The sequence below is a fragment of the Phaseolus vulgaris genome, chromosome 6 (assembly GCF_000499845.2).
Source record: "Phaseolus vulgaris cultivar G19833 chromosome 6, P. vulgaris v2.0, whole genome shotgun sequence".
NCBI lineage: Eukaryota > Viridiplantae > Streptophyta > Magnoliopsida > Fabales > Fabaceae > Phaseolus > Phaseolus vulgaris.
In genome coordinates this window covers 21,892,348-21,907,795 of record NC_023754.2, presented here as the reverse complement: position 1 = coordinate 21,907,795, position 15,448 = coordinate 21,892,348, and the positions used below count along the sequence as shown (strand labels likewise).

At 33.1% G+C, this 15,448-nt stretch overlaps 2 protein-coding genes across 2 annotated transcripts; one reads left to right on the top strand and one right to left on the bottom strand.

Moving 5' to 3' along the window:
* Nucleotides 1–719: 719 nt before the first annotated feature.
* On the bottom strand, nucleotides 720–3,252 carry LOC137831876 (NDR1/HIN1-like protein 13). Its single transcript, XM_068639757.1, has 2 exons — nucleotides 1,935–3,252; nucleotides 720–1,130 (listed from the first exon to the last, which is right to left on the bottom strand). Exons 1-2 carry the CDS (start codon nucleotides 2,702–2,704, stop codon nucleotides 1,115–1,117), a joined length of 786 nt encoding a protein of 261 aa, XP_068495858.1. The 5' UTR covers nucleotides 2,705–3,252; the 3' UTR covers nucleotides 720–1,114.
* Nucleotides 3,253–5,934: 2,682 nt separating this feature from the next.
* On the top strand, nucleotides 5,935–14,116 carry LOC137831875 (exosome complex component RRP41 homolog). The gene is made up of 12 exons (XM_068639756.1): nucleotides 5,935–6,120; nucleotides 9,271–9,337; nucleotides 10,190–10,236; nucleotides 10,323–10,383; nucleotides 10,551–10,586; nucleotides 10,692–10,759; nucleotides 11,895–11,973; nucleotides 12,058–12,094; nucleotides 12,213–12,329; nucleotides 12,455–12,540; nucleotides 13,682–13,771; nucleotides 13,868–14,116. Exons 2-12 carry the CDS (start codon nucleotides 9,284–9,286, stop codon nucleotides 13,913–13,915), a joined length of 723 nt encoding a protein of 240 aa, XP_068495857.1. The 5' UTR covers nucleotides 5,935–6,120; nucleotides 9,271–9,283; the 3' UTR covers nucleotides 13,916–14,116.
* Nucleotides 14,117–15,448: the final 1,332 nt, after the last annotated feature.

Genomic DNA, 15,448 nt, shown 5'->3' with positions numbered 1-15,448 from the left:
AAACAATCATTTTATTCATTTATCTAATTGCCCTAAGCCCTATTTTGCTTTTGCTTCAATTCAATCACATTATTATTGCTTCTTCTTTTTCCCATTTGGGAGTTTGATAGGGTGTTGTGCTCAAACAACACCCCAAATTTCTTTAAATGTGCTTCAAGTTTCAGATCACTATCCCAACAAATTCTTGTTTCTCCACTCCTTTTCTATCCAAAAGGCTATAGCTCAAATACTTTGCTTAATTTTCTATGGGAAAAGTTAAGGAAGTGAGAGCAACACATGCAAGTTGCAATGAACTTAATTTGAAAAGAAAATTATTGAAAACTTGAAAAACATTTTATTTCTGCAGTTAAGCTGGATGCAGCATCTGGCTTAATACCTAGTTTTTTGATAAAGGAAAAAGTTTCCATGTAAGCTAATAGCATGCATGTAGAATGCAAAACTTTCCATGATGGGGAAATTATACCCAAAATGCATTATTACTTTACACCAAAATAATTAGGCACAAGGTAGCAGACCTAACATCCCTCTCTTCCTAACTGATGACCATTTCTTTCACCAAAATTATTGCTTTGGTCTTTAAATTCTCTTTCTACCATAGTTTACCAATGAGAATGATACGTTACACCTTAAAAAGCTACCATAACTTATATTTAATTTGCCATCTGATGAAAGCTACCATTTCTACTTACTCCCTAGTTAATTTACAAGGAAAAACTGAGTTACTCTACTGATCCAAGCTGCTCCATCACACTGTGGTTTTCTTCTTATTCACAAAAGAAGCAGTGAACATTTTCTCAAGTACTTATGATTCCTATATCACCAACCACACAAAAAAACCAGTAAAAATGTTTTGATCAATACAAGCTAGACTTATGTGCATTCCACTTCGCAATCGGGAGAACCAGCAGCAAGTTAAACTGCTGTAGAAGAGACCCTTTTCTTTTTTCTAAGCAAAGAATATTACATTTCTTTTTTACATTTTATTCTTCCTTTACTTTTGTAAAGTGAAAAAAAGAATATAAAAAATAATTTAGATACAAGCGCACAAAATCTTCACCTCTAAATGGCGCGCAGTGGACATCATTCCGCCATATGTATAGAACACATCTCCAACTCATCGTATTTTGATCCTGTGGTCAATTCAAAGCCAAGCAACAACATCAATTAGAATAATCAAATTGCAAACACACAAGTATTAAGCCATTCAAGACCACCATAACATGCATTCCACCAAGATCCAAAAAGCCACGTTGAAGGTCCCTACCCTATTCACCACATACACCTAATGCAAGAAAAATGACAGTTGACCATTAATTTGGATTTACATTTTCTTATTGCACATTAATTATGCAGCAGATTCATGAAAAACAACTTTACTTTTTTAAACAATCTACACTCCACCCTACCCTTATTAATTTTACATTTTGGTGAATGATTCACTATATTAAATACAAAAACACATAAATTTGTGAATAGCTTATCAGATTCATCACATGGCAGTAGACCGGTTTGAGAAAGTTTTGAACATAACAAAAAAGAAAGGCAGATCTTCAATTCCCCCACACATGATGTTCTTGTTTTTCCATTATAAATAAAAGTTACGTATACATATGTCATGTAATTGTACTAGCATCAACACTAACAATTAACACACGTAACAAGTACATTGAAAAGTTCTGATCTATGAACATAACACTTATGACGTCTTATCTGATGTTTAAAACAGAGATACCCATTTGAGAAACTAACATATTGAATAGATGACTTTTCATAGTATATACAGTGATCAAATTCCTGATAACTGGAAAACATAGTTATCTGATATAAATGTGGCGCACCATGACGCTATGCTAGCACTTAAAAACAATTAAGAAACAAGTATGAACATGGGTGGGTTATAGAAAGCATTAATAGCAGTGAGTAGTGTAGGTTACCATCTGAGGAGAGTGATGGAGCAAATGGGAGGGTCTCCGTTTTCAAGTGTCCTCATGGGGACACCTCCGCATACGATAGTGACGGCGATGGAGGGTGACTTCCAACCCTGCAAGCCCACACTGGTTTTGGTTTGAACCTCCAAAGTGGGGACCAACATTTTGCTCTCCACCGCGCCTTTAAGCCTTCTACTCTGCCTATCTTCCAATGCAAGCTTCCTCACTTCCATCTCCGCCTTCACCTGCGCCAAACCCTTCTGCTTCACCACGAAGCCCGCCACCTTCGTCGACCCCAGAATCAGGTTCCCGCCATACGCCGACACCGACACCTTGCTCTTCCCGAAATGCCACGACATCTTGCCGCTCCGGTTCTTCACCTCCACCCGCGCCGCCGTGTCAGCGTCGAGGTAGGCCCCGTCGTTGCTGTTGGAGACGTTAAGCTTGGGCACGCGGAAGGAGCCGAGGTGGAACACGGGCAGGGCGGGGTCGTACAAGAGGTAGAAGATGGCGGCAGCGATGACGAAGAGGAGGAAGAGGATGATGAAGATGATACAGAAGGTGCAGCAGCATACGCCGCAACAGCCCCTGCGCTTTGGTTTGGGGCGGAAGGAGGGTGGGAGGACGGGCTTTCGCGGCGGCCCAGGCGGCGGTTGGGAGTCGAAGTCTCGGTAGGCGGGGGGTTTCTGTAGCATCGGTTTGGGTTGGGAGTTGGGGTCTCCATAACCGGGGGGTTTGGGTAGCTGGGGTTGGGGTTGGGGTGCGGATTGTTCCATAATGGTGGGAATGAGATGAATGGGAATTGTGGAAGGCAATGAATCAATTGGGCGATGTGATGGAAGTTGAATGGTGTTTGAGAATGTAAATGAATGCAGGAGTTAAAGGGGTGGAAAGATGGAAGGTGATGGACATGTTTGTGAGTTTTGGTGTTGTGATGAATGAGATGATGAGAAATTGAAGATGATGAAAATGCAGGAAGGTTAGGGAATTGAAGATGAATGGTGTTGGATCTAAATGTAGTGCATGTTGGGAGAGAGAAGATGAAAATCTCAAAATGGTATTTGAGAGAGAAGCGGAAGTAAGTGTGAGGAAAAGGTAAGGTTGTGGTTGTGGAGTAATAAGAGGCTGGAAATGAGCAGTACAGAGAGATACACGCGCCGCTTTGTGTTTGGTAGGGAAGAAGAGAGTGAGTGAGTGAGTGACATGGGCAACACAGAAGTGCAGTGTCACAACGCACACCACAAAACACTCATTTTCTCCACCTTTTACTTTCCTTCTTATGTTCCAACTCACCTTCTGCACCCAAATACTAACATAACACTACAAACAATTGTATTCTCGTACATTTGTTCCAACAATCTTAATCTTCCAACCCTATCTGCACCCATCCACGTGGATTCATTCACAACCACCCATACATACACCACACTCCTAACTAGATTCATTCACAGTAACTAAAATAATTACTTCATATCTTCACTCCTCTCTACTATATATACTTCTTTAATTCTTGTATTTTTTTTTTCATTTTAACTCCTTCATATTTTCTAATTCTTCCATATTAATTTTACTAAAAGTATGACCTGTTGCTTAGTGTAATTAAATAATATTTTTAATTAAGATAATTATATTTCTAAGTTTATATAATTTATTAAGTAATATACTTTTATTTAATCAAAATAAGATAAGCTAGTTATATTTTTATTCAATATTTTACTTTTAGTATTGTATTTTTATTCAAAATAATTGTGATTTACCAACATGTTTATAATATTTTAAAATTATATAAAACAATCATTATTTTCCTATGAGTGTTTCCACAGTATAAAACTAATTTAAAATTGTTTTTTTCCAAATATATTAATATATTTTGCTATTAATCCTTCTTTGTGTATAATATGTAATTGTCAAAATAAACACTATATAATAATTTTATTTAAATACATTTTATAAATACAAACAAATTAATAATTTGAAAATAATATACATTTATTGTTCATAATATATTAAACATATTACATGTGAGCATCTTATTTGTAAAAAATATTAAATACGTTATTTAATTGAGATTTTCTCTTAAAAGTAATCTAATTATTTTAACTTGTATTTATATATTTTTGGTACTTAATTAACTGTAGTTGATAATAAGGACTAAAAAACACTAACGAAATGGGAAATTGTTAAAAGTAACAAATAAGATTCATAAAGATTAAATAAGATGATAAAATATTTGTAGAGACTTGAAACATATTTAACATAATTATTTTATATTCGTTTTAAATTATATAGGGATACAAAAATAAAATAAAAATATTTTTTACATGTATAATTTAATATATTATAATTATTAGCTTTAAAAATATAAACAAACTCTCATAATAATAAATATTTTTAGTGTTTTTTTTTCTCACTTCGATGTTTTTCTCAACCGTAATGTATTTAAGGAAAAAAAAAACTGTCCTTATCATAGTTTATAATTTATTCCACCAAACATTTAACCTAAAACCAAACTTGTCAGAAAATTTATAATATTAAATATGTTGGTTATTGATTGTATCAGAGCAATTAACTCTTACAGTCAATAATCTTTATTTTTTTAATTAATTATTCATTTAGTCCCTAAATTTGTAAAGGAAAATATAACTTTTAATCCTTAAATCAGAATAATAATAATAATAAAATTGTATAGAACTACATTTAGAAAATAAGGAAACATTAAAAGAAACAAAAAATCTCTATTAAAAAAAAACTTTTTTGTTAAAACTTTAAGTCTTGTCAAATTACATGGTTATTATCAATTATTATTTTTTATTTGATGTTGATAGTTTATGTTAGATGATTTTAATTGAGTATATTGATTAACGTATTTAGTGACTAGTTGTTTATTTCGAATGAATTAGTTTAGATTTAATAAGTTTTTTTTTTTAAAGTTGAAGTTGAGTAAGTTTATTATGTTTTTTTAATAGTCTTCAAAAGTCAAGAGAAAAAAAAGCATATAAAGTGTTCTTGGAATAAATATAACAACTACATTAAATTAAATCAATCAAAATATACTAAACATCAGATAGTTATTAGATGTAGTCTAATAACTTGAAGATTACTTAAATTGTTACAGTGAAAAAACACTTATTTAGTTTTAATTTTATTTTTTTAAAACTTCTATGTTAGACATTTTTATTAACTTGTCATCTCATGTTAACACCTTAAGCAACAATATTCATCTATCATTACATGAAAAAAATATTATTAAAAAAACTCATATGTTAACAAAAACGATACATAGATTAGTCAACTTATAAGCATATGCATATCTTTCACGAAAAATATGAAAAAAAAAACTTTATTATAATTATAATTTTAAAATTTTTTTAAAATTTGTAATTTTGATTCTTATATTTTGTAAAATTAGTAATTTTATTGTTTCTTAACTTTTTTTTTTTTACATATTTTTAGTCCTAGATTTGGTTAAATTAGTATTTCTTTTTGCCACATCTATTTTTAAAAACAAAAGGCATACTTATATAAAAAATTAATAATTTACTATAAAATAAGAAAGAAATAATTTAATAAACATAAAAAATATTATTTCAGATATTAATAAAATGTTTTAAAATAAAAATTAACAAATAATTAAAAATCAAGGAATTCATTTTTTTAAAAATAATTAATTGTAAGATATAGGAATTAAAATTTTTAAAAATATAGACATCAAAATGAAATTTCGACAAAATATAAAAACAAAAATTTAAATTAATTTAAATATTTTTCCAAAATAAAAAATTAAGTTTTTATTTTTATGTTAAGTACGAATGTCAATTTTTTATTTTAAAAATATATAAATATGTTGAAATTTGATTTAAATAATTTTAACTTCATTAATAAACACATTTTATTTTAAAGTTCACATTTTAAACTAAAAACTCTGAACATCGCAAACAAATCCTTTTTCCTTTGGTCGTTTATTTCCTTGTTTATTTTACTAATACTAAAAGAATCCTTTCCCTCTAAGCTGAAACGGTTCAAACCGGGTTCAGTTCAGCCGCTAATATTTTTTTTATAGAAAAATCAAATTTAAACACAGAACAGCGGAACCCTGCCTGACTACACTCGTTTGCAGTGCGCAGACCAACTTCCGTTCTCGCCGGCGCCGCACACAGAGTCACAGCCACCGTCACATATCGCCGTCAGTCAGGTACCTTTCCTTCTCTTTCTCTCCTGGTCATCAAAGTTCAAACCCTTTCAATGTTTGCTTTCTCATGAATAGTGCCTTGCAGTGTCACCACTCACCATCAAATCCTCTTTCTGTTAAACTCGTAAACTTTGTTATGCTTTTCTAATTTGATCAATTCAACATTTACAACCAAGAAAAATGGAGCTTACCACAACTTTGTATAAGCTTCAAACATTGAACTTCTTCATAACCAAATACTCCTACACTGTATCTGTCTATCAATCAAACTTATTAGCCCTTCTTTGCCCTTTGTATAAATCTGTTATAAGTTGTTTTAGGTTGTCTTCTGTTATTCTTTTGAGTGGATTGACTTTTGAGCAGACAATCGTTACCTATATAAGCAATAAACATTTTGTATTCGGATAGTTACGAATTGTTCTCTTCTCGAGCGCGTCTTTCCCTTCCTTTTTCGATCGGAATTGCCTTTAGGGTTCCCTCCTGGGTCGGGCTCTTCGGTGGCTCTTAGGAGAAACCATCAATCACCTTTTGTTTTTATCAATTGGTATCAGGATTGTCTTTCCAATGGTTAATGTCAGATACTCGTATCGGACACCCACACTCATATGACACTTATAGGACACGTATATGTGAAGTGTTCAATTCAAAAAGATTTGTTGGATTTCTGACAATTCTAGTACTGTTCTAACACAATCTTAAAAAGGAAAAATACATTGATTTTCTAAAAACTCAAACTTATTGTATAACTTTTTATTATAATTATAAAAATAAGAAACAAATCATTTTGAATTAGTCATGAAGAACATCTTTCTGCTCCAAAAAATAATCTGGAACATACTTGTGCACATAAATCTTTATTGTCAATTTATATAATTCATAATTATGTGATATATAAATCTGTGTTCCCGTGTCCTACATTTTAGAGATTATACGTATTTCCGTGTCTGTGTCGTATCAGTATCTGTTCTACATATACACGTTCTCCTCAAGCGGTTAAGGAGATGGAAGAATGAATTTCACTACATATGGAATCTCGTTTTATGGAATTGGCTTCTTCTTTGCAACAAACCTAGACTCTTTCTTTGAAAGAAAGGTTGCAAGATTTGGTCACCCATAAGATTGGTGATGGTAATCTCACTTTTTCAACACACCTTAGATGAATTCTAGGTGGAACTGGCTATTGTACATCTAGAAGGCAAGGCTTTGCAATGGCATACACCTCTTGCAAAATCTTGTTCTAATTCTTCTATGCTTTCTTGGTCTGAATACAAGAAAAGACTAAGTGACCGGTTTGGAGATGTATGTGATGTTCCAATGCTGAATTAGTGATTAAGGCATAAAAGATTAATGGACGGGTATCATGAAGAATTTGATTCAATCATTACAAGATTGAATTTAACAGAGGCTTATGTTTTAAGCTGCTTTCTTGGAGGGTTGAAGAAAGATATCCAAATGACGGTGAGAATGTTTCAATTCAACCCACATTTGTGCTATGTGCTTTTACTCTATCTCAGATGTACGAGGCTACTAATTTGGTTAATGCTTCCACCAAGTTTCAGTGAGGAGTTTTGAGTCTGACTGTTGCCTCTATTGGCTAATATACGAGCCGCTACACCTCCAAAACCCAAACAACAAAGAAATCTAACACCAGTCAGAAAAGAGAGCTAAAGGACTTTGTTATCTTTGGAATGAACCTTATTCAATAGAAAACAGTTTGGTACATTAAAAATTACAGATTCATGTGGTTTAGGTGGAGAACAAGGAGGAGGGTAGTGATGGGTGTGTGAGGGCTTAGCCACATATTTCTCTGAATGCATTGACAGGTTTGGCGGGTTTTAGAGCAATGAGGATCACGGGATATTACCTGAAAAAACCTTTACACATTCTTACTAGGGGCAGCACCCATAAATTTTTGGACATGCAAATAGCAGATAAATTAGAGGGGTATTGTTACATGTTAACTTGTTTTAGCTTATTTTCTATTTTTCTTTGGGGTGGATTGACTATATAAGCAATACGATCTTGTATTCGGATTACAAATGAAAAATACATACCTTGTTCTCTTCCTCTTTGCTTTTCTCTTCTCGCACATGTCTTTCCCTTCCTTGTTTGATCAGAATTTCTTTTAGGGTTCCCTCCTAGGTCGGTGCTCTTCGGTGGCTCTTTTGAGAAACCCTAGATCCCCTTTTGTTTTCATCACAATCTCACAAAAACTCTCATAAAATGCCTGCATCTTGAACTTCTATACCACTCAAGATAAAAATCATTTTCAGCACAATTGGAGAGTTACCAAAATCATTACTATATGTTATTAGTTAATTAGAGTGGCAACACTGTCCTTCTCATATATAATTGACTCAAATCTTTCATCTGTAACTCTTAAACTAAAAGCTTGCTCATTCTCCTTTAGAAATGTGCTGAAATTCGGGGAGTGCTAAAATAAAATAAAAATAATAATAGTCCGCAGTTATGAATTTGCTTCCTGGACCCCTTTACAATATCTTTCTGTCCGTGGTGTACTTTCCTCTTTTTCTTTGCTCTCATTAAGATTAAGAGCAAACTTAAATGTTTAAAAGGGTAGTGACTCGAGTAAAGTTTATTTTCTTCGAATATTGGATTGCTAATTTCTAGTATTGATTATGCTATATTATTTACCTAATGACCCCACCTAGAGGGCAAATACTTGTTGTTTGTTTATATGATATTCGTTCAAAGTTTGTTTTCTTCGAATATTGGATTGCTAATTTCTTGTATTGACTATGCTATATTATTTACCTAATGACCCACCTAGAGGGCAAATACTTGTTGTTTGTTTATATGATATTCGTTCAAAGTTCAGATTGCTTGTTTTTTTGTAACCTTATTTTCACCCTAATCTTTTCAAAGCAACTGGAGTTGATTCTGTCTGCTTCCAATTGAGCAGTGTTATTTACACAAATTTCTCTCTCACTTGTCTGACTGAACATGCTAACTACTAGAACCGACACAAAGTTTTAAATGGCTCAGATTCTGCAAAAATCTCACCATTTTGTTTCAATAACTTTTTGAGTAGAAGATATAACTTTTTTTCTTCAATGCCAAGAACATAAAGGAACACAACACAACTCCAGCTGCTTATTTCTCATCTTTGTCTCCTATTTTTCACTGCCATAGACTGACCCTGAGGATGGAATACGTCAGCCCAGAAGGACTTCGCCTGGATGGTCGCCGACCCATGGAGGTACTGCTATTATTTTTTTAATGGGCTATTTTTTTCTCATTTTTTCTTAAAAAAGTAGATCTGTCAAAAATACTCGCGAAGCATATGAAATACTGAGAATTGATAAATAATAATATCCTGCATGAATTCGTATACAGTCATGAATTACTGAAGCTTTATGTTAATTAGAATATATAGATCTGTAGATAGTGCTAGATATGGGTTATATGTAGTTGAGCCATGGGTAATGGAAATTTGCAAGGGCACATTTTGAACTAGAAAAAAACATACAAAGAGATTAGAAATAGTAATCAACGTGGTTTGACTCAAAATAAGCAGACTAGAACTTGAGTTCTGATAAACATTAAAACCTTGGGAACTATCAATTAAAAGCTAGAAAATTTGTACTTTGCCAAGTGATAAAATTAAGAAAATGGAGGATTTATAACCCTAAGGATGTCTAACTAACCTTTTTAGTGAGTTATGAGTTAGGGCATTGGCCCTACTAGGAAGTGAGCTAGTTGAAAAAGGGGCCAACTGCAGTGTTTTAATGTCTGGCCTATGGAATTCAGTCCTATTTGACAGCTGCGTTTTGTATTTGGGATTCAACTATTCAAAACGAGGGGATGCACTTTAGACGATAAGGTGAAGTTATTACTGTTTATTAAAAAATTAGCAGTTAAGGTTGTGATAAAATATATGTACATGTATCACAGACTATGAAGTTATTAAAATCTCAATGACTGCTACTGCACTTTATCCTCTAAACTGCTATTCCTTTAACTGTAGAGGATCTAAATATATGATTTTGTATTTCTTTCACTCCTGATCTTTGCCCTTACCTTTTTCTCCCCTCTTTATGGTATATCCTAGATGCGACAAATTCGTGCAGAAATTGGTGCTGTATCCAAAGCAGATGGGTAAATGAATTTTAGCTTTTCAGAAAATTAAGTCGTGATTTCATTTGAAGCATTTGACAATAAAGTTTTTTTCATTTTGAAACCAGTTCTGCCATATTTGAGATGGGTAATACCAAAGTTATTGCTGCTGTTTATGGCCCTAGAGAGGTACTGTTTAATTATTTACCTTGCTTACGAAAATTTGTCTATGTAATTTGAGGATTGGTAACTATCTTTTTTGGGTGTTTGTTAGTTTAAATGTATAAAAATGCTTTGATGTTGTATTTGAGCTTTAGATGATTTGCTGTTTTTCTTTAGTAACCTCTGCATTTCAGGTGCAAAATAGGAGCCAAATAAGCAACCATGCTCTGGTAGGTTTTTTTTTCAAGTTATAATATGTTGTGTGTATTTTTAGTGTATTTATATGCATTGTAACGAAAACTTAATTGCTGCTTATGTGCTATGTATGTCTGTAGGTTCGATGTGAGTACAGCATGGCTAATTTTAGCACTGGAGATCGCATGAGGAAATCAAAGGGTGACAGGTTTTGCTCATTTACTTGTTTTTGTTTAACTTCCTATTCCCTTTGGCCTTTTACTTTATTTTTTATATATTCATAGTTTCATACTTGTTAAAATGGTATTGTTGGAGCATAGAATACTAGGATGATTGTGAATGTTGCATTAACAGAATCTATCTTAAGAGTACCTTGTAATTGTAAAATGGACTTTTTCATCTTTTTACAGAAGTAGGAATTTAACTGCAAAAGTGGTGATGCATGTTTAGACTTATATAGACTATGAATTTTGATTATTAATTAGGAATATCTTTATTTTATTTTATTTTGCATTTGTGCTTGTTTTTTTTTTTTTTTGATCAGCAAAGAATGAAATTAAATTAAGAGGGATATAAAAGGGGTATCCCAACCCTTTTACATAAACCAAATCACATTAAGAATCTCCAAGAATAAAGAGATGAACAAACACCCCAGACGCAATAGATAGATAATGTTTGCTGCATAAGCTAGACATCCTATTCCAGCTAGCACCGTGCTCGTATTGGAATGCTATAAGCACTGCAAACTGCAGCTACAAAACCATCAAATACACCCTGCCTCTATTGGTCTGTTATAAGACACATCAAAACAGAATCCTCCATCATGTCCTTAACATTCCTTTTGACTCCCTTGCATACAAGCACATATGTCCTTTCCATCTTGCCCCTGCTGCAGGCCGTGACAAACCCACCAACACCTCCAACCAAATTTGTGCTTGTAATACAGTAGAATTTTTTTATCTTGTGTACATAATTTTCAGTGTGACAGCTATCTTGCTATCCGCTAACCTACTTTAGTGTTTTTGGGGCCGGCTGCTCCATGCCTTTGAGATCGATGACTGCATGCTCAGCAATGGGTTATGTATTATAGAACAGTGAAAAGCAAAATCCCAAGCACCATTGCCCTTCCTCATTTTTAATTTTTTCTCCAAGTTTTAACTTTTGTGAGCAATCTCTGGCCAAAACTCACTGAGTAGTTTCGAGGGCTTAACCATCTTGTTTTGCTTCTCCTTTATTGGTTTAATATGGTTCTCATTGTAAGGTTCTCTTAGAGAAGGATAATAGGATGACTTTTTGTTTTGAACTACTTCTTTAGCGTATATTGAAGTGTTCTCATGCTACAGGAGATCAACTGAAATTTCTCTGGTTATTCGGCAAACCATGGAAGCAGCTATATTGACCCATCTATTGCCTCGATCCCAGGTTTTATTACACATTCATAACTTATTTTGTATAAATGTGTATTGCTTTTTCCCCCCCTTAAAGATTTAGTTATTAAATTTGCAGATAGATATATATGTCCAAGTTCTCCAAGCAGATGGAGGTAACTAAGACCTGATAATGGGATCTTGTGATTCTCTTCTCTCATTGCCATTTCATTTTCTCTCCTATACTCATTTAATGTCTATTAATTTTGGGTGATGTTAACATGTCTTTTATAGGAACTAGATCTGCTTGTATAAATGCTGCAACTTTGGCCCTTGCCGATGCTGGGATCCCTATGCGTGATCTTGTAACTTCCTGCAGTGCTGGATACCTTAACAGCACGAGTCTGCTTGGTATATGTGTGTTTTTACTTGAATTTTGAACTGGCAAAACACAAGGGTGGTGTGTCTGCTTTTGTTTCCGTCAACTTCTGACACACGGGCTGTCCTAATTATTAGAAGTTTCTGAATCTGTACAGATTTGAACTATGTAGAAGACTCTGCTGGAGGTCCTGATGTAACTCTAGGAATTCTGCCAAAACTGGATAAAGTGACACTTCTTCAGGTTAATTCTCATATCTTATTATTTTCTCTGTATTTATTTTGTAGTCAACCAAGTAAATTAGTTCAAGAGAAAGGAAAACTTGTATGCTTCCTCCCGGACTGTAGGGCCTAAGTTATGGTGTGTATTGCTTGTATATTGTGAAAGTTTCTACCCTCCATGCTACTGGTATTAACCTTTTTCGTGGATCCCTTGAGCCCTCGAGCATCTTCTTTATAGTAAAGGGCCTGGTAGTTTTGAAGCTGTAATCCCTCTCCTTCCTTCCAAAATTGGTCTCATTATTAGACTTGCAAGATTTTGGATGTGTCTCATTTGAAGTAATGAATGTACTTTAGGGGGAATAGTGGAGTTTTAACCCTTGGTTAGTCGAGGGAGTAGGTGCATGTTTGGAAACCCCCAAAGGAAGCTTATCTAAGCTCACCTCAGATTTAACAACTTGATAGTTTGGTGTACACATGAATGAATCTATTTGTTTTTTAATCAACACATATGACTTCGTTCTATAATGCATCCATCACTTCAGAAAAGTCAAATTCAAATCTTCATTTTACTTTCTATGAATTCTTGATAGAGTGATTTGTTGCTGTACCCTTAGATGGTTGTTAGACAAATCTTCTTTTTAGTCCGAGTTAATGTTTGATCATGTGTAACTTTACTTTCCCTCGTTGTACCATATTGTTAGCACTTGATTTGGGAATTCCAGTTTAACGTCTTTTATTTTCTTAGTTGCAGATCTTTTGTTAGTTCTTTAAATTTAGACTGAAGAAAAATACTAACAATATACTTGATATATTCTTTCCGTCACATTATTAGAGGATGAAATTCATGTATAATCTACAAAACAGAGGGGAGAGTCACTCGCATGGATTTCATCCAGTGACAGTGTTTCAGTCAGTTTATTGCTAGCATTCCTCTTAGATCGATATTGTGAAGTTGTATTTGTTTCGAACATGAAAAGGCTCCTATTGAGAACCTTCAAATGCTGGTTGAGATTGAGATTGAGAACCTTCAAATGCTTTTCTTTTGTATTTTGTAATCCAGCTTATTTCTTTCGTTCACTTCCTGCCATATCCCGTAGTTTAGAATGGAAAAAGGCTCCTATTTTAATTTTATTTGCACTAATTTCTGTTCTTACTGTCTATAGATGGATTCTAAACTACCAATTGACATTTTGGAAACTGTTATGCAACTGGCAATTGAAGGCTGCAAAGCAATAGCAAACTACATTCGGGAAGTAAGAACCTGTTGCCACTTTTGTGATTATACGGAGAGGAAACATGTTTTACATTAATTTCACAGCTTAAATCCTAATTTATTTGTTGGTTGGCAGATTTTGCTGGAGAACACAAAGCAATTAGAGTATCGACGAGGTGTATAGTTTTTATAGCAGAAGTAATGTTCTCTCTTTTTGTTGGTTTATGCTTCCATTGTGGCCCGTGGTCATGGTTTTCCAGATTTGTAGGTCCGTTCTTCAGCATTTGTGCTTTTTTTTGTTATGGATGAGAATTCTCTTGTATTTTACGTGAAACGTTTTTGTTTTTAGCTACGGTGCTGAATAAAACGGAAATGTGTTGTAGAATTTTTTTCTCATTTCTGCCCACTTATCTTTCACTTTAGGTAACAAATTTATGATTTATTTCGGGACCACGTTCCTGGATTTCCACAAATCCCCCAAAAATAGATATGTAGAATGGAACTAATGATCTAACACTTCAACAAATGAAGAATTCATAATTGAAGTTAGAATCAAAATAATTAGTGGGTTGGTTGAGTGTGTGTACATGGTGGTTGTTGCATCCTAAGAGAACAAAGCAATGGCATCATCATTGACAATTTAATTGCTAACTAATTTCAAAGCTTAGTTTCCTAAATTTCCTTTTTGGGTACGATAAAGTTTGATAAAGACAGCTTTGGTGATAAGTGGTTGTATTACAGATAAAGTCTTTAATAGGGCGAGTTAACTGATTAATTATATAAATATAAAAAATAAATAATTGGTAATAATTTCAAAATCCTGATTAGTTTTGGATCGATTGCAGTTTAATTAAGTTAACACTTTATTTATTTTAAATAAGTATGCTAAAGCCGATAACTGAAGTTTTTGGAAGAGTTGAATACTGAAGTTTGAAACATAGTATTTGAAGCAATCAAGTTTTATGGACCAAATATTTTAATTTTTCTGAAAATATATAATTTAACAGATAAAATTAACCTGAAAGTTTATAATCAAGAAAAATTTAGGATTATTTCTACGATAATGGCAAGTGTTTTGAATAAGTATTTTTTTATATGAGTTTATTTTTAATTAATATTAGACTTCATGAAAAATTATATTATCATACTACATATTTTAAAAAAATAAGCTACAAAATAAGTTTGAAGTTATGAGAATTATGGATAGTTAGAGAGTGATACAACGAGAATATGATTGAACACATAATTTTAACTTATTAAAAGAAACAAAAATAAAAATAAAAATTATGAGTGTAGATGAACATATGAAGCTCTTAGTGTAAAAATAACATTTGATCAACCAAATTTAAATATTAATCTACTGTCAGTGTTGTGTATTATGGCCATTGAAAGAAAAAGTAGCCTAAAAAAGTAAATAGTGATTTATAGTTTGAATAGCAGCCAGAATGTCTCATATCTTAGCAACTTCAACCTTTTGATGCATACCCCGTGGTCCCATTTGTACAAAGCACAAGTGCTATTGTTTTTTGACGCACCACTTTTGACCCACTTTATTCAATAAAAACATCAATTCAATTACATCATTGTCAATAGCATAGTTTTTGACAATGTCATTCAATTGTAACTATCGTTTATAATAAAAATATTGACTTCTAGATTGCTTTAAAAGCCCATTTATAGTTTTTTTCAGCCAATTAACTATGAAAGAAAAACAGTG

What these genes read in the sequence shown, in the direction of transcription:
- LOC137831876 (XM_068639757.1), bottom strand. Translation starts at nt 2,704, where the DNA reads ATGGAACAATCCGCACCCCAACCCCAACCCCAGCTACCCAAACCCCCC.
- LOC137831875 (XM_068639756.1), top strand. Translation starts at nt 9,284, where the DNA reads ATGGAATACGTCAGCCCAGAAGGACTTCGCCTGGATGGTCGCCGACCC. An exon ending in ATGGTCGCCGACCCATGGAG is followed by an intron (nt 9,338 to 10,189) that starts GTACTGCTATTA and finishes GGTATATCCTAG; the next exon opens with ATGCGACAAATTCGTGCAGA. An exon ending in AGGAAATCAAAGGGTGACAG is followed by an intron (nt 10,760 to 11,894) that starts GTTTTGCTCATT and finishes CTCATGCTACAG; the next exon opens with GAGATCAACTGAAATTTCTC.